This window comes from Triturus cristatus, chromosome 11, assembly GCF_964204655.1.
Source record: "Triturus cristatus chromosome 11, aTriCri1.1, whole genome shotgun sequence".
Classification (NCBI taxonomy): domain Eukaryota; kingdom Metazoa; phylum Chordata; class Amphibia; order Caudata; family Salamandridae; genus Triturus; species Triturus cristatus.
Genome location: NC_140594.1, coordinates 404,367,555 through 404,394,747, shown reverse-complemented (window position 1 = coordinate 404,394,747; position 27,193 = coordinate 404,367,555). Strand labels below are relative to the sequence as shown.

The following is a 27,193-nucleotide window of genomic DNA, read 5'->3' as shown; positions in this document are numbered from 1 at the left end:
CGCTCCACTGCCTTTCCTTTTAGTTCACAGCGCCGAGACACCCAAGGGTATTTGCGTGCTTTACAAGTTGCTTGAATAAAATAAATAAATAAATCAAATGCAACTTTTATTTCATTACTTCTTTGACTAATTTACTAATCTTAATGGATTCTTTTGAATATTGCATTCATCTAAATCGGCCAATCTGAATGTGCCCAATGATACACTTTATTCTTTCAATTTTGAAGTGAAAATGTAATTTCGATGGTTTCTTGAATCTACATTGTCTCATCTCAAATTGACTCCTCCCTTCATATTACTATTAGTGTTAGCTTCTCACTTGCACAAGCTCTTTGAACACACGGTTTCTTTATGCTTAAAGTACCAGTGAGTTTTAGGAATTCTCCTCCAAGAGCTTTAAATACTATTCCTAAAAGACTAGATGGTTCTGTGCAAGACCTAGCCTTTGTTTCCAAAGTTTTTTTGGGTGAACTTTTCTTCCATTTCAGCCTTAATTCCATATGTTCTCGATTGAGGAGACCTACATAATTTAAATTTTTTACCAGCCATAACATATTGGCTGAACAAAATGATACGTATCATCAGATACATTTTTCTTTATGTATGTTGATTTTGCTCCAAAAAGCAAAGGAATTAGAGCCATTTTGTTAAGTAAATAGACTCTTGTACCTCAAAATCCAGTGAAATCTGAGTCCAGAATCATCAGAAATGTTAAGCTAATTTCTTCAGATTAAAGGCAACATTGTTGGTTTTGCAAGGCAAGATCCTATGAGAGACATCTTTAGGCAACTACGTGGACCACTTGTTTTGCTTTATGTATGGTTTACTCACTTGATGATGCTTCTATAAAAGATGCAAGTTTTGTCTTTAAGTTCTACTGTGTTTACTTCAAACAGCTGTCTCACTCTTCCATATTGTTTGGGATGGAGCAGAGAGAGAGAGAGTTAGACAAAATTACACCGATGATGATTCTGGTGCACTTAAATCCTGATGTAGAAATGGAGGTAATGGGAAATACACTGAATTTGGGTAGGAATGCTACATTTGGGTGAGAAACTAAAAGTTTGTTTCCCCACCATTCTGTGACTGGTATAGTGAAAAATTCCACAGTGAATTCTCCCCAGGCTTTTGCACTTCCTCTATAAATGAGATTTTCCATTGGCAATCAACTCTGATTCAGGCCCTTAATTACTGCTCTCCTTTTATCACAACAGAAACACATTAATCACCTTTGAGCATATGCATGCCAGGAAAAACATAAAGGAACATGGGGAGTACTAGCTGGGTATAGGGTGGCCGACAAGATCTTGTAGGGACATTTGGCTTTGAGCTTCATAGAGCATTGGGAAGAGACCTTTTTTCATGAGTCCTGCCTCTGGCTTCCTTCCATTCCCACCCACTCGTGTAGGGAGGAGAGCAAGCTCTAAGTGAATCAGAGTCTCCAGGAATTACATGTTCGTTGTGGGTGGCTACAGATGCACAAGTTAAGAGACTGGAAGAGCGCGCAGAAGGTTGCATCAGGGTGAGGCGCCTTGATGAAGGTTTGACTACAGCACTCGCCTCCTCAGTTTCTCCACGGACCAACACGCTACCTCTAATTAAGACAGGATACAAGGAGTACTGTCTTCACTAACAGTGGGGTCCTGTAAGTATTCACTGCATTACACCCCGCACTAGCATGTTACAGTACACATGCAAGTTGAACATATTTACTGGCCCTGAAGAAAGCCAATCTGACCCTGAGAGGCAAACTAAATGGCTGAAACATGTTGACCACACCAAGGATAAGTAGGAGTAATTTAATATCCGACATGTATCTCTCACGACTTTAATTTTAACAGAGAATCCTGAAAATAAAATCCTAACTTGTGAATAGGAGCCTCGAGCTAATTTGATCTTTTACCTTACGCCGACACAATCCATGTTTTTCCCCCCTCTCCGTTTCTCTCCCACTATGCCCGCCCACTTCCGTCTTCAGCATGGTATCTATACCTGACTCCCATCACATAACCTTCTGATTCTTCACGGCCAATCGTCCACTAATGCTATCCTATGACCTCTCACTCTGTGACCTCCGCATTTCCTATGCTATTCCTCCCACTCTTAATCCCCCACTATTCTAACCCTCAACTGATTAGCCTTGAAAAAGCCCACGGTCAATGGACCACTAGGGTGAAACACGTGTCGGCTATCTTTCAATAGTCTGTTTCACATTCTTACGGAAAAAACTCTAATAAAAACCAAGCACGAATAACACAAGAAGACGTTTGAAATTTTTTCCAGACTCATTTTTGACATATCGAGAGGGCATAATCCTCCATCCCTCTATATACAATCACAATAACACTTCACCACAAACCAGCTCCGCTGTAATCAGGCGGTCACAGCACACCATGGAAGCACAACGGCGACCAGGGTGGAACCCTATGATAAAGCATGTCACCTACTAGGTAAATGAGTGAGGGTTTAAAAAATATTTAATGGTTGGGAAGGCGAACGAGTCTATACTTCTCCCTCTCCCTTTGTTTAATTAATATAGATGCACAAGCTTGCTATACTTTTGCCAGCTAGTGTTGAGCTTGGACGTTTGCAAATTGTTTTTGTTCGAATAAGTCTTTTGAGTCGCAAGGTATAGTGACTCCCCCCTTTTTTTTGGCAAAGCACATGGGCATCAGCTCCTTTGTTAGATTGTTTTTCTATGCCATTGTGCTTGGCCGTGTTTTGATGTAGCTCCCAGACTCAATGCCTCTGTACCCAGAGCCAGATCCCCTTCTATACCATTATTGAGGAATCCTTGATCGGTTCTTCCTTTTTCTTCTCCCTTCACGCACTTAAGAGAAAGTCACTGAATTCCAGGTCCTCTATCGGGGTGCCCTCAGCCCTTGGGGATTCTTCCCTTCCCTCTGGAGAATGAAGAGGGGTAGAGGATGATGGAACAGACATCCTTTAGGAAATACCCTCAATGCCATGAAAAATAATCCTGGACAGGTGGAACAGAGAGATGGTGAAGTGGGCTGAGAGTGAAGGGAACTATAGGTTACAGATGGCCTGGCGTAGTGGCAGTGAGAAGTCTCGGGAAATGGCGCAAGCATGGGTGGCACTTCTGGAGTTGCTAAAACACCCTCTGGATTATGGGGCGGAGGGTTCGGAGCAGAGGGATGTGGCAGGGGGCACTTGAGCGACCCTTCACTGCACGGGAGAGGGTGGAACGCGGGGAGATGCCTGGCTCGTGGTATCAGGAGGGATGATTTTTCCCGATGTTCTTGTCCAACTCATTGCTGTGTCCCGTATGGTAGAGAGCGTGGGAAGTGGACTGCGAGGTACATCTGGTTTAGTGAATAATTTAGTAGCTGGCGACATGCTTGGGTGGGTGGTTGGGGGGGGGGAGGGTATTGTTGGGGGTGGGTATTGTTGGGGATGTTTTTGAGTAAGAGAGGGGAGAGGGTGGGGGGGACTGATGTTCCACTATGTTGTATTGGAGGGTACATGTATGGTGGGCGGCAGGGTAATGTGGATATCTTATGGAATGTTAGATATGGGTCTAGGCTGCGACTGTTGGACTGCTGATGGTATTTTTTATTTTTTTTAATCCTTGTTATCGCCCAGGCATTGGGCGGCGGGGATGTGATAGATTTTACATGAACATTAATAAAAGTTAGTTTAAAAAAAAATGAAAAATAACCCTGGACTGACCTGGACCAGGTCTGTAAATTGCGTTTCTTGACTATATTACCTGTGCCAAAAGACTCACAGATGATGGATGGAATGCAGATCAAATCAAACATTCACCCCCAGTCAATAGATCTGGGTTAAATCCATTGTTCTTTTGCTAATCATGCCACCCCAATTTATACCCAGCCATATGCAAATCAGTCTTGACCCTGTGCCTCTTGGGAACAGTCCAGACTGACCTGCCCAGCCAGGACTGGACTGGAAACGAGCATCCTGGGACCAGTTATGGAGCATCACCCCTCATCTGCCATGCTAGCTTGAATCCAGTGAGCCCGGGACCCACGTCTGGGCATACCGAGGGCACTTAGGGCGAGAAAGAAAAAGACTACCTGTGCCTCCTTCCTCTCCTTTAGGTACAAAAGGATCTTTTGACATTCGAGAGACAGGTGCTAGGCCCACCTCAACATGCAGTAATCCTTCAAAGAAACGCCAGCGAAACTGACTCGCTAAGTGTGTGGAAGTGGAGGATGCAGGCTCCGTAGGCAGCTCTGCCCATCAGTGCAGACCAGAGTTTACTACCTCTAGCAGCATCTCATCTGCTTGCTCTTTGCTGGGGACCATCTTTTTGGGCCGCAATTGATGAGATGCTAGAGAAAATCAAGAAGGACAAGGACAAGGACATGGCTAAAGTCAAGGGTGTTCTTCAGACAGGGGCTCCTCTTAGAGGCAGCAGAGTAGAGGTTCTTCTAAGACAATCTCTCCTAACCAATCCCAATCCTATCAGCACCATCAACACGCCTATCTCCAGCAAGGGAGCAGTAGCTACACATATGGTTATTTCTAGGGTAACCGCTCCAAATAAAGAGGCACCCCTTCAAGGGGGCCTGTACCTCTAAGCACTGACTTACACCTCATCCATCCCAAAAACACAACATATGTTAAGGGGCGACCCAAGGGGTTTCTTGTCTACTGGGAAGAGGTCACCTCCGGTCGGCGGGTTTGTTAAATCCTAGAGCATGAGTATTGCCTCAAGCTCACCTCAACACCACCAAACATCCCACCCCACACATGCACCTTACATCCATAACACCAGCGCCTTATTCAAAAGGAGGTTCAGGCGCTCATTTAAAAGGATGACATAGAGCCACTACCAATTCAGCACCATGGCAAGGTTGTGTGCGCTCTCTGCTTTCTGATCCCAAAAAGACAGTCCCTAAGACCCATACTTGACCTCAGGCCCATCAACAAGTACTTCCTATCAGAACACTTTTACATGACTACACTAAAGAATGTAATTTTGCTGCTATAGGAAGGTGATTTCAAGACTGCACTCCATCTGAAGGATACCTACTTTCACATTTCCATCCATCTGCTCACTACAGCTACCTACACTTAGTGGTAAGTGGTCAACATTATCAATTCAAAATATTGCTATTTGGAGTCACAACCACCCTAATAGTATTCACCAAATTCCTAGCTGCAGTGAAAGTTCATCTCAGAAGGGAGGGCATCCAGGGGTTCCCCTATCTCGATGATTGGCTGATCAATGGTGTAGACAAGCAGCAGCGCCTCGCACACACTCAAACTAACATCTCCCTCTTTCATAGGTTGGTATTTACCATAAATGCCACCAGATCCTATGGACAGCCCCTTCATATTCTGCCCTTTTTAGGGGTCATCCTCCATTCAATTACAGGCAAAGCCTACTCCATCCAACCCCGGAGTACAAGCTTTTCAACAGCTACTGCCTCTTTTTCAGCTACATTGTCACCTAACGGTCCGAAAAGTAATTCGTCTCCTAGAGATGATGGCTCCCTCCATAGCCGTGGATGGCTTCCTCCATAGCCATAGTCCCTCATGACAGACTACACATGCATCCTGCCCAGCGGTGCCTGTCGTCACAGTGTCACAAGCGATGTGTCACTCTGAAGATCTAATGTTGATTCTGGCCAGCACCTATCGCTCTCTGCAGTGGTGGAACTACCACAACCTGTTTCAGGGCTGACCCTTCATGGACTCATTTCTGCAAATGACCATCACCACGGATGCCTCACTTTCAGGATGACAAGTGTGTCTCCAAGACCTAATAGTTCAGGGCTTGTGGTCACGGATCAATCATCCGACACAAGGTGGTCCTTGAAAAAGCGGACAACATGACCACAGTGTATTACCTACAAAAGCAAGGCAGCACACAGTCCTCATAGTTGTCAGAACCAGCGCAGAGTATTTTGCGTTGGGCGCTTCACCGTTGGCTATACCTCCTGGCCAAGTACCTGCCAGGAGTGGACCACGCTTTTGCAGACCACCTTAGCAGGATGCAACAAGTCCTCTTTACCACTGCTCACAACACAAAATGTCAAGATTTCTCCTCCAGGTTTCCACACCTGCAGTCCATGGGCCACCCTCTTTGGGTATACTGGTCGGGGATCTTAGAATACGCTATTCCACCTCCCCCACTTCCGTACATGGTCGGAAAGCTTCAGCAAACCTCTCTCACTCTCATACTACTGACTTTCACATAGACCAAACAATCCTGGTTTCCAACACTTCTCAAGATGCCTGTTGTACGCCACGAGAAGCTACCCAACAAGCTGGACCTTCTCACTGAGGATCAAGGCAGCATCCGACCCATGACGCCCTGGAAGTTCAATCTAGCAATATGGCTCTTGAGGTCCTTGAGTTTTACCTCAACTTCCCACAAGAATGCATCGACATTCTGAAAGATGCATGCAGGCACCCTACACACACCTGTTATGCTGTCAAGTGCAAAATATTTGTTAGCTATTGCATTTCAAAACAATTGGACCCTCTCAAATGGGCAGTTCAAGATATTGTCTGTTACCTCCTTCACCTACAGAAGTCCGGTTTAGCATACACCTCTTTACGCCTTCACGTGGCCGATATTGCATCCTACGCACAGAACAGGGAACACTCACCTTTATTTAGGATCCCTATCATCAAGAATTTCATGAAGGGGTTCCAACGGATCACCCCACCTAGAGTTCCTTGTGCCCCGGTGTGGAACCTGAATATTGTTCTTACAGGCTTATGGGCCTTACTTTTAAACCACTACACTCATGGCTCTTTCAGCTTATCTTTTCGAAGTTCGCCTTCCTTCTCGCTATCACATCCCTAAAAGGTGTTAGTGAATTACAGGCTCTCACATTACAATAGGCTTTCTTTCAGATTCATAACAGAGTGGGCCATAGGATCAACCCTAGATTCCTCCCAAAGGACTTATCCCTATTCCACCTCAACCAAACTATCAAGCTCCCTTCTTTTTACCTCAACCATACACAGTAGCAGTAAAAGCGGTTCACACTCTTGATTTAAAACAGGCCCTTGTTTACTACATCAAACAAGACATTCCACAAAATAAAAAAATATTTTTTTGCGTTTACCAAACCTCACAAAGGTCAACCTGTGTGAAAGGTGGGTATATCCAGGTGGATAGTCAAGTGTGTCCAAACCGGTTATCTCACTGCCAAGAGAACATTACCTGTCATGCTCCACTTGTAAGAAAGGGACCACTATGGCTTTCCTGGATAACATCCCCCTAGCTGATATTCGCAAGGCAGCTAAATGGTCCACGCCACACATATTCCCTAAACGCTGCTGTGTGGATGTCCTTGATTGCTTACACGCTATAGTTGGTCAGACAGTGCTAAGGACTTTGTTTCGCACATCTTCACCACCCCCTGGCTGACCACCGCTTAAGAGTACTGCTTTACATCCTATGAAGACCATGTGTATGTACAGCAACACACCTTACTAATGGAAAATGTTACTTACCCGAAAGCATCTGTTTGTAATGTGTAGTGCTGTAGATTCATATGCACCCACCCGCCACTAGGGAGCCAGTGGTTACTACAATTTCTTTCCATTACTTATAGGCTTTCACTTATGGTCATACATTCTACTCCATGAGTACGATATCCACTGTGCAAAAAATAATCTAACAATGGAGCTGATATATATGCACATTGCCAGCTAATGGTGGAGGCCCTATACGATGTAAATCGTAAGACTTCTACCCAACACTATATGGCAGGAGTATGCAGAACATGTGAATCTACACCACCAAATGTTACGAACATATGCTTACAGGATAAGTAACATTTCTCTCTTCCTTTTCATGTACTTCAGTGTCCCTGCTAGAGAGTAATCCTAGCCGAAGGGAGAGCCTGGGAGAGTTTGGATTCTATTGTGATGCTGTTGTCAAGATTTGAGCATTTATAGTGCATGATAGTGGGAGTTCAATTAAAAGATGTTTAGTCTGTTTACTTAAACATGCTGTTTTATTTGTTTCTTTCCTTCTTTCACAGCAACGATCAACGGTGGCTTCCATGATGCATAGGCAGGAGACGGTAGAGTGTCTGAAGAAATTCAATGCGAGGAGGAAGCTGAAGGTGAGTACAGGGTCTTTTTACTGTTTTATCAGTCAAAAAAACCAACGATATAGGTCATTGTTGCAATAATTCAGTTGCAGCCTTAATTTCCTTTGATCGTTGAGTCTGTCTTTTCTGACCCGGCATCTTTAGTTTCCCCATCTTGCCCTTTTATGGGTTGGTCACAAGGGGGAAGGAATCCATCTCCAATCCAATGAAGTCCTGTATTTTGTTACTTTACTTTATTCGTTTTGTTGTTTATTTATCTTGCTGGCTCTGTATCTCTTCCTCACCATGGGGGGCTACTATTCCCCAGAATTCCCACAGACTTTGTCAAATTTATTGAGGCACTCTTTGCCTATGTATATGACCACCACGTATCTACGCATTGCCATTCTTTACTTATCCCACAGTCTTGTAATATCGCTTGTCCTCACCAGCCCAATAACACAAAATAGTTTATTGTATCTTGGCACCACTGAGTTTCCCCAAACTCCTAGTTCCACTAACTTCTCTTTTGGCTCTACTAGGGTTTCACATTCCAACCTTTATCCAGAGTATATCTGTGTAGAGACCTTCCCATGGTGTGTGTGCCAAAGTGTTCCTTAACTCCCCCCCCCCCCCCCCTCCCTTCGCACACACGCTTAGACTTTTATCAGTCAGTTGTGTCTTTCCCCTTGGAATATATTAGGGTACATGTTAAATAAGCTGCATGCATGGGGTTGTAACAGTGCTTAATTTTAGACACTCACGTTTGGGGACCAGCACTTATTTTTGCTCATCATATATTTACCGAGAGCAAGAGAGCAGAACACACAAAAGAAGAAAGGAGGAGGATTTGCAGGGATGAGTAAAGAGGCATTCACAAACACCCCATATCAATGGAATTGTTTACTATGCTGACCCAGCTTCTGGACAGCATTAAATATGATGCCCTCCCTCCTTAGACCATAGGACTATATGTGCTCCCAGAAACCTTTAGCGTAATACATAACCTATTAACTAGCTTTATCTTTGCCTGCCTGCTGGCGCTGCCCCATGTTGAACCACCCAGACTCCCTAAGCCTTCAGTATGCTCAATCGCTCACATGCCACCACCATAATGTAGGTTCTATTTACTCCTCCAGTGGTATTGGCAAGATTGCTCAGCACTGTCTCCACTATAACAGATGCCTAAAGCGCTAGAACGTGACATTTCACCTCGTGATATTTTGCTCACTGGAAAACTACTGTCTGAGCTGCCAACCACTTTTAGATTGCACTGTTGCTAACGTAATGAAAAAATGTTCAACAAAAAGGTTTAAAACGGGGTAGAAGGAAGAGAAACACGGAAAAACCGTCACAAATGGAGAAAGAAGGGACCTGCAAGAGAGGAATAAAAGGGGTTTTGGGAGTGAACTAAAGAGGGATGAGGTGTATTCAAGGCTGTGCAGCCTTGGTAATCGGCGCTCCTTCTGAGCAGAGCTTTGGCATTAGCACTCATTTTATCACAAATTACGCACAGTTTTCAATCTTATTAATACGAATCCTGCTCTAATGGCTACCACCCATGGCCCTATACTTGCCTCTTCCCATTTTCCATTTACAAACTCTGGAGCATCCTTTTACCACTGAGTTATTAGATGACGGTCTTGTCAATCTCAGTTCTATGCACTTTATTGGATGGCTTTCTTCCCATTTATTTTTTGTACCTCATGTGGAGCATAACTTGTTTACCCTTGCTTTTGATTGGCTAGGATATGGCTTTCCACTGCTGATTTCGCAGAACTACTTTTTGAATGTCATTACTTTTTTAGTACTCCATGAGAGTTCATGTTTAAGTCTTGGCATGTTTACTTTCCCTTGCTCCCCCTCCTTCTGTCTCTCCCTTCACAACCTCCCTTTTCGTGATTCATCCTTGGAAATGCCCTGGATGTTTTCCTGCAGCACTTTTGTGGGCCTCTTTTTGTCCCCTTATTTTTATTTATTTCTTTTACGTTTTGTCACTCGCTCCCGCCACCCCTCTCTCGTGACATGGTGGTAGATGTGATTGGCTTTTCCAAAGCTTGAGGCTTTTAAAATCCACTGGCATTGTCAAATTCAATAGCGAGGGCAGGCCATGTTTAAGGTATTGAAAGCAAAACTCTTTTTGGATGGCTGCTTCCTTGTGTGACACGAAGGTGCAACACATGTTGCATCATGCAATATGGTGTCTATCTTGAAAACTATTTTCTATAATTTTAACATGGACGATAAGCCATTGGTAAAGCCAGTGGGCCATTAATTCACCTTTAGCAGGTGAGAACGATTGGCTTTGCTAATGTTTGTTTCCATTCTGGGACTTTTTTTTCTGTTGTACGTACATGCAATGCACCACAAAAGCGATAGTGATTAAGTTCTGCAATAGTGCCATCATTTGTGAACCGTAGGCATGATGGAGTAACCAACTAAATACTCAAAAGACTTATAAAAATGTAATTTAGGTTAAGATGGATTTAACAGAAAGACAACAGAAAACCGACATGCCTCCAAAAGGATCGCGTGGTTGGGTCAGTAAGCACAAAAATTACAGAACTTGGGCAACAATGTCATTTTAACAGGTCGTTCTTCAAAAGCATGCACAACTTAAAAATTGAAAGGTTTGGTATGGGAGATGAAGACAAAAGAAAGAAATATAGAGTCTTGCTGAGATACTAATATTGTGAAATAAAGCTGGAAGAAGGCAGGAAAGAGAAATAAAGCAATCTAGTTAGTTTGCTAAACCATGCTAGAGAAGAACACATACAAACCTATGTCGGGTAAATGAGAGCCTTAAGCTGCCTTCTTTTCCCCAGCCGGGCCATGCAGTTTCTGCTTGAGGACCGTAGCTTTGAATAGGTAGCCACTGTTATCCACGAAGAACATGTCAAAAGTACTTAATATAGAACTATCTCGTATGCAAACAATGTTGTCTTTTTTCAACAGTTCTTCAGCCTAAGATTGCCTGTGATCTCAAAAAAGTCTCTTCTGAATTTTCCAGTTGTTGCCCCTACTTTTTCACTCATACGAACCTCCCTTTACATTCCATCCTCTACATGCCTCCACTCTGAGCACAGCCTACCCTAGGTCACATGCATGTTCACCATAATCTCTATTTCTGTAAAATGCCCACATCTTGGCACACGGATCACAATCTGTCCTTTAAGTCCTATCCCTGCAGCCTAATACTATTTCATCTTCTGTAGCTCATCTACCAGCAACGCCAACCATTTGTATAAATTCACATAACCCTCCTACTTAAGATCACTTTTAACTCTTGTTAATTTAATCTACTACTTAGAAAGTGGACTCCCATGCATGCAATGGTATCCCTAAGAGCACAAAACGAATTCCATTAACCATTGAAAAACCACTAACCTTGGTTTCTGGTGCTGCGTACTGCCCTGTGTAAAGCATTTTAGTGCCTCATCAGGGGTAGGAAGCACTGTAAAAATGCAATTAGATTAAAATGTATAACGCTCCTTGCTCACACTGATTCTAATATCTTTTTTTCTTTTTTTAAATATATATATTTTTTCAATATTTTTCTGATAAACATTCATAATTCCATACTCAGTGGGAGCATACACCATCATATCTCTACAGTGCAATGTACAATGCTGTGACAACAGTAAAGAGCGTGAACACAGTAATTCCACTTAATACAGTGTTGCGGCACATCTTGCAGTAACTGAGCAACTAATGCGGATTTGCAAGCACAGCAATACATATCAAGAAATATTCCAAACAACAACCAAGAAAGGGTGGGGACCATATCGTAAGTCATGTATACATAATGTTTCAAGCGGGTTACTACGGACCAACATTGTGCATGCATAGGGTGAGGGTGCCCATGTGGCGTACCACCACTGGGGCGCGGACCAATCGTGTTTGTCTGGGGTGGGGGGGACGGTGTTGGGAGGCAAAGGGAGAATGAGTGGTATTAAAGTATTAACCAATTTAAAGTTAACAGTATGACAAGACGGTTAACAGTGACGTATGATATCTGCCCCTTACCACTCTCATGGCGACTCTCTGCTGATCTGGCGTTTGAGTGGGAGTATCTGCCAGCCTAGCCTCAATTGCCGTGAGGTATGTTTTCCAATCAGTAGGGTTGGGTGTGATCGGGTGTCCTGGCACATGGCCATTGGGGTCTCAAGTTCAGCCATGAGGGTCATGTGTACGTCCACAAGCCACAACTGAGTAGGTGGGGCTAATTGGAATTTCCAGCACATTGCAATCCTCTGTTTAGCTACCACCAGGGCCAATTCCAGGAATGTTTTGAGAGTTTTACGTTTTGCCATATGGGTGGTGATCCCCCAACAAGAAGTGCGGGCTGTCGGGTACAACAGCGCTGTCAGTAGCCTCAGTTAGTGTGTCGGCCACTGCCGCCCATTACGGTGCCAGCTGTGGGCACGACCACACCATGTGCACGAAGGTGGTGTCCGTGTCCTGACAGCAAGGGCATCTCTCCAGATAGCGAGGGTATATCTTTGCAAGTTTATGGGGGGTGAGGTGGGTATGATGAAGATACTTAAATTGGGTGTGATGAAGATATTAAATTGGGTATAAAGTGTGTTGTTCACTGAGATCATTTTTGCGATACCCAGACATTGCATCCATTGGCTGTCAGTTAATGTAATCGAGAGTGCTTCCTCCAGTAAGCCCTGCGCGTCGTAAGAGGGACCACATTGTCTTAATGAATTGTTTAGCATAGTTATGGCGCGTCGGCCAGTACCATGTACTAGTAGTACCTGAAGGAGCCTTGATGCTGGTTCATTGTGTCCTGCCCCATATCTTGTGGAGGTAGTGCGTGAGTGTCGCGTATAGAAGAAGGGTCCCATGGGATCCTATAATCGCACGCCTGGTTCTCGACTGTACATAGAACCAAGTACGCGAAAAAGTCGCCCCAGGAGGTGACACTGACCCTGGTCCATTATGTCACCTCCGGTCGAGAGCCCAGTGCGATGCAACCAGGCAACTCCCAGAGTGGTAATTCAACAGCATACGGATGGGGTGCATTTCTTGTTCAATTAGCAAGACGAACACGAACGGACCGTGGACATTAAGATATTCCCTGACCTCTTCGGGATCGTAATCTCCGAGCCCCACAACCATTCCAGTACAGCAGTCGGGCGAAGGCCAGTTGCCCAGCCGCCCTGCATCCCAGTTCCATAGTATTATGGCCGTCCAGCCAACGCATTGGCCACCATAATTGCACAGCTGCGTAGTAATATTCATAGTTAGGGGCACCCTCCGATAATGGGGCATACAGTTTCACAAGAGAAACCAGTTTCTTGCGCTTACCCCATATGAGAGCTAACAATAATGACTCACAGAAGAATTTCTGTGGTATTAGGAGGGGGAGGGAAGCGAAGAAGTACAGCAACCTAGGCAAGAGTAGAATTTTAGAGATGGCTATATGACCCATGGGCGAAAGAGGTAACCCAGTCAAGAGAGGAGCGGGCGCTCACCATTACTTTCCCCAAGATTCCGTCCAGTACATCCTCATTTGAGTGGTACACCTGAACACCTAAATATTTAAAGGAGTTGTGGGACCAGGGGTTTGGCATGTGCAGGAGGGTGTTTCGCTGGGCGGGAGTCGGGGGGGGGGGGGGGGGGTGTAGACATAGAAAATAAGAGATTTATCCCAATTCACCTTTAAGCCAGATACCCGCCTAACGCTTTTCCAGTAGCGCCATTAGTCCTGGTAGGACTGTCTTGTATCCATGCAAATATTGCAGCACGTCATCCTCATACAGTGAAACTATGTGCCAATGATTGTACGCCCGTATTCCCCATTTCGCCGCCCTCAGTCTGAGCTCAATGGCGAGTGGCTCCATTGCCAGCGCAAAAATGATTGGTGATAAATAGCATCCCAGAGTGGTGCCCCGTTCAATGACAAAGGGGTCTGAAATAACGGGACCAGTCTTCACTCGTACCATATATGGAAATCTATTTTCAGAATCGGGGATCCAACCCAAAGCCTGAAAGCACTGCATGTAAATAACGCCAGCCCAAGGTGTTGAACGCCTTCTTTATGTCTAGTGAGGCGACCCATGTTTGTAGTTCCAATGTGCTCGCTCAGTCCATTAGCAGGGAGAGTCTACGTAAATTATGGGAGGTGCTCCTGCCAGGTATTATGCCATTTTGGTTGCTGTGCACAAGAAGTAGGGTGATCGCTATCAGTCTATTGGCCAGAACTCTGACAAGAATCTTATCAGTATTAAGGAGGGACAGTGGGTGGTATGATCCCAGAAGCATTGGGTTCCTGCCTGGCTTGGGTAGGACCCCCGGTACAGCCTCACGGAGGGAGGAGGGTAACTCGCCTTTTACATATGCATCGGCGTATACCCAACATAAATGAGGGGCTAGTTGCGTGAGAAAGGATGTATAAAACTCCAGAGGCCAACCGTCGGCCCTGGGATTCCTACCTCTTGCCATCTGTTGAATGGCGACTATCATCTCAGGTCCAGCTATGCATACTATGGGGCGGGATTCGGGGGAGAGTGACTCCGTCCAGGAAGGAGTCCATCACGTCTGGGTCACACTCTTGAGGGGCTTTGTACAAAGAGGCATACTACAAGTAGAAGGCAGTGTTAATTTTGTCCTGCATGTTAACGATGTGGCCCTTACTGATTCTAATATCGTAACACTTGGCAGTCACGTAGTCATTTGTAGTTCACAGAGACTGCACAATAATTTCCTTATGTTTCTTGACACTCACATAAGCTGGACTATGGAAAGGTAAGATGTGTGGGCATCTGCGATCATTGGGTAGCAGACACCCCCAAATCTTACCTAACCTCCTTGAAAGCAACTCAACTGGCTGCCAGTAGAGGCAAGGGTCATTTTAAAAACTGCCTGCATAACTCACAAAACGCTCTACACTGAAAAACCAATCTACCTCGCAAATAAATTATCAAAAGCTGGTCAAAAGAGACATCTACGAAACTCAGGCAGTCTACTCTTGATCCCACCTAAAGTTGAGAGAAATCTCGCACCCGCTCCTTCTCTGGGAATGCTCCTAGAATCTGGAACTCCCTGCCCCAGGACCTGTGGGGAAACCAATCCTTCATTTCCAAGAAGAAAGTGAAGCTCTTACTGTCAATAAATACCTAAATCCTCCCCTTGAGCACCTGACCAGCCTGTGGGCGCTTGGCTTCACACCCTTTAACCCCTTCAGTGCCCATGACGAGCTGGACTCGTCATGGGCTGCGGTGGCGCTGTGCCCATGACGAGTCCAGCTCGTCATGAACTCCGCCCGCTAATACAAAGCGCGGCACTGGGCGGGGAAAGGGGCGGGCATGCAAGGGGTTAAGTTAATCAGTGCAACTCCATCACAAGAAAAACTGCATCTAATTTCCCTTGCCTGCATGAGTCCTTACCCCCGCTTCCTCAGAACTACAACGTCCATCATCAAAGACTGATCATCTTGCTTTACTGCTTTTTTTCTTCTATACTGTTATGTACTTTTCCTTTAACTGCTCCTCCGGCAAGGTCGTACAATTAATGTGATGCACTGTAACGCGCTATATATAATTATGTACCTATAATCTACCTCAAAATGTATATGCCTTGTCACATACCAAGCGTCCCTTTTTGTCACTATGTTTATGTATCTACTACATACGCATGTCAGGTATTTGGTGCTCTGATGCCCTAAGGTCAAGTCTGGGCTATATAAATAAAATAAGACAAAGGTTCTACTGTTCATGTACAACATCCAGTACTGTACCAGTCCACAGCAAATAAACACCCATCACTAACTGAACAGACGTGGAACAGCTGAAGAGATCTTCGATGTGCCACTGGAAAATCATGGACTTTGATTTAGACCACCACTGCAGGTCCCAACTAGCTACATACTGTCACTGCTTCATGACAATCCGATATGGGGTGATATTGCCAAACTCCATTTCATCAGATCGCACCACCATGTGTCAAGAATTCCTGTCATGCGAGGGGAGGAAAACGGTAACCAGCGAAAACGGACTACATCTCCCAGGATGCTTAGCGGTTGAGAGGTTATGTAAACAGGAGAGCTGTTACATAACTCAAGGAAAACACGCCCTTATGTAAACAGGAGAGCTGTTACATAACTCAAGGAAAACACGCCCTTATGTAAACAGGAGAGCTGTTACATAACTCAAGGAAAACACGCCCTATAAAGGGAGGAACCGGGAGGTACAACGCTGTCGGATATTGTGTTTACACCGACGTACCTGCTTAGTGAAGAGCAGTGTTCCGGAGTGGTGCTCCAGTAAGGCAAGAACGGAGGTAGGTCGAGTCGTTACTCCCTGGGCCGTGTCTTGCCCCATCGTCACCTGTGAAGGACCCGGAAGCTCTACCGGATAACCATTGAGCTTCGCTTTTTGACTCGGCTGAGTCAAAGCGCAGTGGCGCTTTTGCTGGTTGGAGTCGTAACTCCCAGCCCGACCAGAGATACAGGGACTGCCAGCTGTAACGCACACCAGGAGGTGTTTGCCGCGTTACAGACTCGGAAGTCCACGGGATCGATCGAGCGGCTGCTCTCGGTTCAGTCTTCTTTGCTTGTGATTGGGGTATCGGTGACGCATCACCAGGAGGTGACTCCGCGTCCCGGTGCAGTCTGAGGAAGAGGTTGAGCGGCTGCTCCCTTCAGGTAGAGACCCCGGCTGGGTGTTTCCCTGACTCCTCGATTCTCCCCAACACTCTTCGTGCCCCTCACAGCCTACCGATTGGCATTGTCGGCCATTTCATTTCTGCCCTCTGTTGGCATACGCCGGGATCGGCGTATATGCAGAGGACGGTTAGGACCATCCGTGCTGTGGGCTGGTAACGTACTTAGCCTGGAGGATTCCAGTGACTATAACCTTTGTTTATTCCTTGTATTATTTTTGCCTTCATTATAATAACTAAACCTTCACAAGTGGTTGCGTTCTCATTATCGTGTCTGTTAAACGATCCTGAGACGTTCAGGGCGTTACACCATGACTTTCCCCAACCTATGCCTGCTCAGGACCATAACACTTAAACAAAATATCCCAGAATGGAAATCCCGGAGCAGTAACAAGCCGTCCACAAATCTGGTCACATAATTGCTGTTACACATAAAGACGACCATCCTCTTTTTTTATAAGGTTGACTCAGTTTATAAACAAATCTTAGCATCAATTGATATCCCTTCTGGTTGAAAGAAAAGCCTTTCATAATTTGGTAGGAAATAAAATGTCATTTACAGTCAGGCCTTAACCTTCAGAAAGAGATGGAATAAAATACACATTTAGCATTCCCTTAATTCTAGTGAGAATATGAGGGTTAGTGGTAATAAATCTGAGGGCGATACAAGAAGTTCAAACTATCTAACTTTCCTAATTTTGTCATACTTTTCGTAATTCTATGGCCCTAATTAAGATTTAGCCTGTAATAGATGCAATAATATTCGCACCAGATAACATTTTTAAAAAACATGGTGACTGATGTTAGGCGCTATTCTTTTATTTTTTTTAATTTTTGTTTTTACTACAAGTATACATATGATGGATCCATCCACATCATGGGGAACACTACAGTATCCAATTAATAACAAAGGGAAAGAAATAAGGAAGAAAAGAAGAAATCCAAGGGAATAACAATTTGGTCACCTTTAACATATTTATTGGCCAGAGGTAGAGCATCATTCATACAATCTCCCATACGTTCTTTGCGGGTGACACAGTACCCACCCTCTCCAGGCTACCAGTATGTGGCCAGATTTAACCACCCCCAATGGATTTTAAAATGCCGAACAGGGCAGTGGAACCAACCTCTACTCCTGTACTCCTGGGAGACTTTGGTGCTAGATCTAAGTCACGTGGGTAGTTCGTTGCACTTGACAAGTACATCTGTAGAGGGCCCCAAATACCTCTGGGCCTGCTTGCGACTTAGAATAGTACAATAGTAGAATAGTACAGTTCCAGTTGGGCATTACAGTATGTTATGTCTTCTAATCATCTTTGTACTGTGGGAACTTTTTCCCTGCCCCATACGCAGGCCACTTGACGCTCATCCAAAAGTAAAGCAAGGAAGACGAAGCGCCACAGGGCCTTCCTCACTGCTGCAGTGTATGCTAACAAGGCCATTTTTGGGGATGTCTGTAGGGGCTAATCAATCGTCTGAAATCCTGTGAATCGATTCATTCCAGTATTACCCTATGCTCGCACAGGACCAGGCCATGTGCATAAAGTCTGCCGCTCTGGCTTGCATCTCAAGAAGACCAGTTCAGTTCTCCCCTATATCTAGTCACTCTCAGGGGGGTATGATATAGTTGGTGGAAATATTTTGTGGATAAGGAGCAGTCTGCCGTTAGGGGCCAGTTGTCCCAGCTGCATGCAGCAGCATATCCATTCCTTATCAGCGAGCAGCATTCCCAGGGCAGCCTCCCATCGCGTTTTGGCATGCAGCTTTATAACCGGGGTCTCTGAATGTATTGCACAGTGAAGGACCGTGACCAAATGTTTGTAGGATGAATTGTCTATCACTAGGCCTAGTGCCTTACTAGCCTGGAGCTCTTGAGGAAAGGAGGGGTAATTGGTTTTGCACAAAGAGCAAAGCCTCTGGTACACCAAGGTATCTGCTGCTGAACAAGCTGTCCTGGCCTTTCTGCTTGGACTTTCAAACTCTCTGCTTTGAAAAATGTCGCCCACCTTGTGTAGCCCCCATATATAAAGTCTATGAAGTACCTGCTTCTCCTCGGTAAGTTGTGCAAGTCTGTAGTGTGTCAGAGGCTAGATGAGTAGAGTATCTGGTGGTGCTATCGGTGTCAGATCCTATCCTATGCTCAGATTGTATAGTGTACAGTGTTAATCTCTGCAGAATTAATTTTGGGGGGGGCAGGCCTACCAATGAGTACAGTGGGTGGGGATGTGCTGTATCCTGTTCTACTGCCACGGGCGCCATATAGCGCTGAGGTGTCAGACAAAAATTGGAAAGCTGTGTCTGCGTGCAGCTGTAGTATAATTTTAAATCGGGGCACCCAACCCACCCTGCGCATATGGTAGTGTGAGAAGCTCCCAGCAAATTCTAGGTTGCCTCCCAGCCCACGCCAAGGTTATCAACTGGGATCGAAGTGTTTTTAAGAGTACCACCATTTTCATTATGGCAAGCCTGCAGGGCAGTGACTGGGGCAACCCCTTCCATCTGGTGATGCTTTGTCGCAGTTTGGAATTCTCAACGCCATAATTCTGTGCAGCAATAGTGGCCATATCCCTACTAATCCAAACTCCAAAATATTTGACTGACGGTGTTCACCATGGGAAGGTGTAGTCTAGTGTGCATGTCGGAGTACTCTGGTATGGGGTAATACAGTGAACTTGTTCCAATTTATTGAGATACCTGAGAGCATCCCAAGAGTGTAAACTCCTTAACCACAAGGCTCAAGTTAAAGGCTGGTTCACAGAGGTAAAATGTGTTGTCATCTCCATATAGGGAGACAATCAAATTTCACGACGGGAAACTCAGGCCCCTGGCCATGTTTAGTTGGCGAATCACACATGCCACCGGGTCCGATGCCAGCGCATACAGCAAGGATGCCAACAGGAGACCATTTAACCTAATCCTTGCAGTGGGTTCCTGGTAGAGAAGCTTAATCCAACATATAAACCCCGGAGGGAATCCCGTTCTCAACAGGACAGCTAGCAGGAACACCCATTCCAAGGAATCAACGCCCTAGTCGCGTTTAGGAAGACAGCCACTGCATTTAAGTTCAGCTCCAGCTGCTGTAGTACTGCAAAAAAGGGTTTGATAGTTATGAGATGTGGATTTCCCCGGGGCAAAGCCGGTCTGATCCGGTAAGATCAGATTTGGGGGGGGAAGTAACCATATATGTTTGGCAAACACTTTAACAAGTATTTTGCCATCAACATTGAGGAGAGATAACTGGTGGTATAAGTCACACCGCAATGAGGGCTTACCTTGCTTAAGTATTGATCATGGCCTCCTTGAAAGAGGGGGGTGAGCCCCTTACAAACGCCTCATTGTACACCTGAAGCAATTGTGGAGCCAACAGAGGGGAGTACGGTTTAATGAACTTTGAGGGGAATCAGTCACCCCCTGGTGCCTTACAGGTTGGCATACTGAAGATGACTTCCTCAATTTCGTCTACAAAGAGTGGTTCTGCAAGGAATTGGAGTTGGGGGCCCCTCAAGCCGTGCTATTGCAATTTGATCAAAATATACCAGGTAATCAACAGAATCGCAAGTTGCACGGGATATGTAGAGGAACGTGTAATATTGTATAAATTCCTTTAATGTCTCCTCTGCCTCATACAGTCTCACTGTCATGTTGAAGTATCTCTTGGGGTGTATGATTTCGACGCAGCATCTAACCTAGCGTCCTTCTCTGACACTCTGCTTCACCAAATGCCCTGGTGGTTGCAAATTTATGAAGGTGTTTGAATTGTTGTTCAGATGTCTCCAAGAATTTGTCCGATTAGTTTCTTATTTCGGCTATCACCTTAGCAGACATCTGACCCTGCCCTGTGTTCTCTAGAAGCTTAATTCTACAGCCTGTTGAGATGCACTCTCAGCGCCTTATGGGCCCTATGTTTGTTAGCAATACATGCACCACACAGGTAGGCCTTAAAGGTCTCCCCGACAGTGGCAACCAAGTCTATCGAATTGTCATCTATTGCACATCATCCCTGCCAATGCGTTTCGTCACTTACGACTTCATCAGGGTTGGATAAATCAAAAATCCCATCTCTTGTAGTGTACGACGTCGTCAAGAAATCCTCATCCGGAAAAGTTCAACATAGGTGTTGGGTGATTTAGAAGCCCCTATTTTATCTCCTTCTGTGTCAAGGTCCCAAATCACGGGCAATCAGCGTGGCCTTGTACACTACGAGAGAAGGGATTTTTGATTTATCCAACCCTGATGAAGACCTAAGGGACGAAACGCGTTGGCTGGGCTGATGTGCAATTGTGTTTGACCAAATACTTCAGTAAAGATGGATTTGAACATACGTGCAAGACTCCAGAGGAATTTGATGGAACTTTTATTATGGACACATTTTGATATTGCATCTTTTTGGAATCTCTCCTAATCCTCTAAATTGAGCTATATTTCTTATACACGGTATGGGCCTTTTCATTTGTCTGGTCTGGTATTGCATTGTCTAACTTCTAAGCAGTGGGGTCATGAAATGTTGAGCACAGGTAGAACATACAATAATAGGACTACACACTAGTGCGATATGGAATGACCCACACTGCTATCACATAATCTCTACGAATTGTCATTTGTTAATGAAAATTGAGATCTCTAGTCTGAGTTCGTCATAGAATACAGTGTCTAGTAAAGCCACCGGGTTCAGTCTCCATGCGAATGGTGTTGGGAGTGGGGCATGGTATGAGAATGTACCAGGTAGTTAGCCAACTTCTTTCGTCCAAGTGCAGATTTCACTGGACCCAATCCAATAATCAACTCTTCCCCAGGAACCCTAAGACGAAGACACATGTGTGTCCCCTGCTAGAACAGGGTGTCGTAGGCTTCATATGTCCTCAGATCCCTCCATCCACATTAGTTCTAAAAAGATGGCAGCAGCAGCATTGTGTGAGCGACTGGTGACATTCGAGGAGTCAAGATGTTTATTGAACACTAGTTTAAAATCCACCCCACTCATCAGTGTTGGGTCCACATGTGTTTATAATGATGAAATGTTTGATGCAGCAGCACCTGGACTATGATATAGTATCCCTGGGGTTCAATAGCCTTATGTAGCAGTCAAAAGGGTGTTCTTTGCATGACCAACAGTGCCACTCCCCTGCATAAGTAAAGTAGGATTCTAACGCTCTATAGACACACCACTTGACCATAGCAGTGGGCACACTCCGACATCCATGTGAGTTTCCTGCTGTAATGATATATCTGCTTTGTGCTGATCCAGGTAAGCAGTATATGCCAGGTCTTATAGGGCTTGTTGAGACTGTGTACACTCTGTGTCTGCAGTTTGAGCGCTAGTCCACCCCTGCCCATTAACCTGTGTCATGGCGAGGTTTGTGTAGTGTTCTGGCCAGTGCAGGAGTAGTAAGTCCTTGGTGTCCTGGTATCGGAAAGGAGCTGCTCAGTGCGCCTTTGGGCTAAGTGTACACCTGTCATGTGCCATCATTAGGAGGGGAATGACTAAGACCTCAATGTACCCTCCTACCCCCCCCACACCACTGAAGCTCCCTTCCGAATCCCCCTGCATGCATGCGCAAACGGACGCCTATAACCTGCACAAACAAAACAGAGACAAGATAGGGATCACCTAGAGGGAAGTACAGAGTGCTGGATATATAGTGCCACCTCGAGAAATGGGGGTAGGGCCCTCTGGGTGCTAATGGAAAAAAGAAAGGTTACTTAACGCCCTTTGGTTGGGATGGAATTGTTTCTGACCCCTATAAAGCGGCCTATCTTAGTAAGGGCTCATCAGTCGTAGGGTCCAGAGAGCAGATCTGGCAGTCTCATTCAAGTTATCCTGCAGTTCAGTGTGATGCAGGCCATCACCTATTTGGTCAGCACAGTGTTCAAGAGGGTCTGTAGTTGGGCCTATTGTTAATCTACCCTGATAGTTGTTCCTGCAATGTGCAACATGCTTGATCCAGGGGTGGTGGAATGAAGCCTCTAAAAAGCAGACTCATACTGGGTACCTGCTCGGGACGGTGGGATCTCGGCAGCTTCCTGCGGCTAGATAGTATTGATCACTCCAAATTACTCAAGTCTCCCAGGCAAATCCACCTTAACTTCAGTAAGTAGTGTCTTTAGGAATGCATTGGTGCTCTGCGGTGTCAAAAAGAAGAAGGGTTTATTTTGATGGGTAACTTTAAGGCGCGCCGGGTACAGCATAGCCTAGGGGACTCCTGCTTGGCGGAGCTTGCGCTTCACTGGCTGATATTTGCATCTTGCCTCCTGGACCACTCTAATAAAGTCTGGATAGATGAAGATGGTGTTGCCATCATGAGATAGCGGCTGCTGCTCGCGGACACTACTGAGAGCTTCATTCCGGTCCTTGAAATTGAAAAGTCTGGCAAGGATCAGACGTGGAAGCACTCCTGGCTGAGGCCCAAGTGACCTGTGAGCTCTCTCCACCGAGAAACAGAGGGAAAAAGGCTCTTTAATAGATTTTCTACTCAGTCTGCTGTGAAGCCAGTGTTGGTAGATTCTGGTCTTCCCACTAGGTGCAAGTTGTTGCATCTCGACCGAGTCTTCAAGTACTCTTTCTTAGCTTGGATGACTTTTAGGACTTTCTCCATTTCGTCACATGAGGTGGAGATGCTGGATTCTGTGGCATGCAGGCGCTTGTTATGTTTATCCAGGGAGGCTGCCAGTTTGTCCATCCTTGATGCATGAGTGTCCAATTTGCCATCAATAGTAGTGAGGCTGAGTTGGATTTGATGCAGCAGCATTTTCACATCTGGGACGTCAGTGCCCCGAGCAGCCGTATGAGAAGAAGCCCTTTATTCTGTGTGGAACTCATTTTTTTTTTTTTCTTTTTTTTTTTTTATCCTCATCTCACCAAAGACTTCCACAGATTTGACAAGCCAACATTGTCTCGTTCCTGGGGGCCTCTTTGGCTCGCTGTTTCTGTCTAGGCCCCTTGGCCTTCCTCTCGTATTTGAGGACTGGTGTAATCATAGGACCTTTTAAGTGGAGATTATTATTTTATTTATTTATTTATTTATTTTTTGATTCGTTGGTAGATTGAATCAAATCAGATGTCTCTGCCGTGCCCAACTTGTCAGGGGTTGCCAAATGTTATGATGACTGTCATCCCTGGTGTCTTGGTCTAATCTCGCCATTCTTATGGCGGCTCTCAACCATTCTTCCTTGCCCGGAGCGATGTTATCCTTCCACTTGATACAAATTTCTCTTCTTGCAAGGAGGATCAGATATAGAACGAGGATCATGTGATCCTGTGAGAGAACGCCATTGGTAGAATCGTTCTTACCAAAAAACACCAGGGATAGGTCTACAACTATGTCTACTTCTAATATGGATGAGAGGATATCTTTCAAGCCTTTCCAATATGTTGTTAATTCAGGGCACTGGAAGAAAATGTGTAGATCATTGGCTTGTACAAGACTACATCGTGGGCAGCTTGGGGGCGGGATTGGTGCAAATTTTGCAATTTTGGCTGGGGTGTAGTATAGTCTGTTTATTACAAAAAAATGATTTTTCTTCAGGGATGCCGGCTTTATATATTTATACAATAATTTTAATGATGGATAAAATAGCTCCTCAATGCAGGTGTCTAAAGGTGATCCATTCCAAACTGAGGAGGGAGAGGAGGTCTTGATTTCCTCTGCTTCCTGAATTCGAGCATACCATAAGGCTATCTCCTTCTTCCTCGGGGATGTATCTTGTAGTAATTGCTCTAGTTCCCAGTTTCCGACGATGTTATGTTTTTCTGACTCGTACCAACTTTTTAGTTGTAGATATTTAAACCTTGAGAGGTGAGGGCCTACTTTAACTGAGAGTACTTCCCAAGGAAGGATACCCTCTGAGTCAACCAGTTCTGACCACCTCTCCATACCTGAGTTTTTAATTGGTATTGCCAAACTGTCACACATACAAGGGGGGGTACCCGGAGAATCCCAAATTGGAGCAAAATTCGAAAAATAGCCAATACCCCATATCTTCCTCATTTGATACCAATTTAATAAGGCAGATTTCAATACCTTTAGCCGGACCCTTTTAAAGAACCTTGGTGCACCATATTTGTACAAAAACCCGCCTTGCCGGCTGCCGCCCTCAACTAACACCATTTCCCCCAGTACTCTCCCCCATGCAGTTGTATCTGGGTAGGTTAATAGCATTCTAACAGCTTTAAACTGGTAGGACATTAGATACCAGTTGATGTCAGGCAAGGCTAATCCTCCTTTAAGTAACTTCCTCCTAAGCTTCTTCCACGACATCCTAGATGTTTTTTGGCCCCAAATAAAGCTACCTATTTTACCCTGTATCTTGGCTATGGTTTTACCAGGAAAGGTTAATGGAATAGCATTGAAAATATAGGTTAATTTAGGGAGCACAGACATTTTGACCAAGTTTACCCTTCCAAAGATGGTCAAAGGGAGGTTCTTCCATTTGGCAAATAAATAATCTATGTCCTTTTCGATTTTCCCAAGATTTATTAATGTAATTTTATTTAAATCTTTGACGATTTTTATTCCAAGATATCTAAATTCCTTACTCTGGGGGCCACTATTGTATGTGGTGTTCCAGCACATTATCTCGGTTTTATCTGAGTTGGCCCGATACCCTGATACCTTACCAAATTCCCTTAACGTGAATTCCAATTGAGGGATTGCATTCTCAGGATCGTTAGTGTAAACAATCACGTCGTCAGCGTAAAGTGCCAATTTACATTCATAGCTTAATGATTTAAAAGGGGTAATGTCATTATTCAGTCTGATTGTTTGGGCTAGGGGCTCTATATAGAGGTTGAACAAAAGTGGAGACAGGGGACATCCCTGCCTTGTCCCTCTCTGAATAGGAAAGCTAGGAGTTAGTGAACTATTTAGGTGGATTTTAGCCGAGGCGCCTGAGTAACAGTGCTTAATAGTATGTATAAATACGGGGCCTATTCCCATGACCTCCAAAACTTGCCACAGATATCTCCAACAAACGCGATCGAATGCTTTGGCGGCATCTACTGCCACTACTGCCAGGGGGTCTTTTCTTGCTTCTGCCAGATCTATGTTTCCAATCAAAAGTTGGGTTTGATCTTGAATAACCCTCCCTTGTATGAAGCCTTTCTGGTCAGAGTTAATTAAACTAGGAGCTAACTTCGCCAGTCTCTCTGCTAAAATACCCATGAAGATTTTATAATCTGCATTGAGCAGAGAAATTGGACGGTAGGAATCCGCCGCCAAAGGGTCCTTCCCGGGTTTTAAAATTAACACCAACGTGGCCTCACTCCATGATCTAGGCATCACCCCATTGGGACAGTAGATTGAGTTGAAAAGGGCGTGGAGTATTGGTAAAAGGTCATCTTGAAGTAATTTGTATATTTCGTTGGGGAGGGCATCAAGCCCTGCTGCTTTTTTGTTTTTTAACCGCTTTATTTGAATCGATATCTCCTCTGTAGTAATGGGAGCATCCAGAGCCATCTTGGAGGCCTCCGTTAAGACTGGAAGAGACTTATCTTTTAACCAATTAGATATCTGGGCTTGGGAGGGTTCAAGGTCTTCCTTGTATAGGTCTGAAAATAGTGTTAACAAAGTCTTCTGTATTTCTTCCGGGTCACTAGATTTATTTCCGCTACTGTCAATATATAACTCATTGATATCGTTCTTTGCCCTATCTAATCTTGCCTTCCAGGCCAGAATTGCCCCCGCTTTCTCCCCGTATTCGAAGACCTCCATGTTTCTAGTCTGCCATTGCGCCTTACACTTCTCATCTAAGAAGAGCCTAACGTTTTGTCTTGCCTCCTCCAGTTTACTATTTATCAAATCTTGTTCCCGCGCAGCTCCGATTGGAGCCTCTCTCATCTCAGTCTCCAACGTAGCAATCTTTCCCTCAAGGGTATTTAGTTCCTGGGTCTTTATTCGATTTTTTAAACTTATTTGTGCTTGTATTAAACCTCTTAAGTTAGCCTTATAGGCATCCCATACGTGATCTATGGAGGTTGATCCCAGGTTAATAGAAAAGAATTCTGAAGAAGAGCTACTAATAGATTGAATTATTTCTGGGTTCAATAACATTGCTCTATTCAGGGTCCATCGGGTTTGGGAACATTTATCGCTGATCGCATAAGCTACTAGTAAAGGTGCATGGTCTGATAAATGTGTCGGCAAAACCATAATGCTTGTAAAACTTTTTAACGCTTCTTTATTCACCAATATATAATCGATCCGTGAGGAATGATTATATTTTTTACTATAATAGGTGAAACCCTGGGTATTGCTTACCTTGGCTCTCCATAGATCGACTAAGTTTAAGTTTGAAATTAAGTTTTTCAGGACCCTTCGTGATTTTGGAGTTGCTATTGTGTGACTTGCGTGGGAACTGTCTTTTACTGGATCGAGTTTTACATTAAAATCCCCTCCTACTATCAGGGGGGGATTTACTAACATTAGGCTACCTTGTAATTATGAGGGGTCATCTGAATTTGGTCCATAGTAGGATGAACA

At 44.8% G+C, this 27,193-nt stretch overlaps 1 protein-coding gene across 50 annotated transcripts in view; it reads left to right on the top strand.

The window, feature by feature from the left end:
• Positions 1-27,193, top strand: part of CAMK2B (calcium/calmodulin dependent protein kinase II beta) — a 925,878-nt gene that overhangs the window by 580,368 nt on the left and 318,317 nt on the right. For all 50 annotated transcript variants that reach the window (XM_085635972.1, XM_085635963.1, XM_085635953.1 and 47 more), the window contains exon 11: positions 7,998-8,081. In XM_085635972.1, coding sequence (XP_085492098.1) covers positions 7,998-8,081 — 84 coding nt within the window. The remainder of the gene's footprint in view (positions 1-7,997; positions 8,082-27,193) is intronic.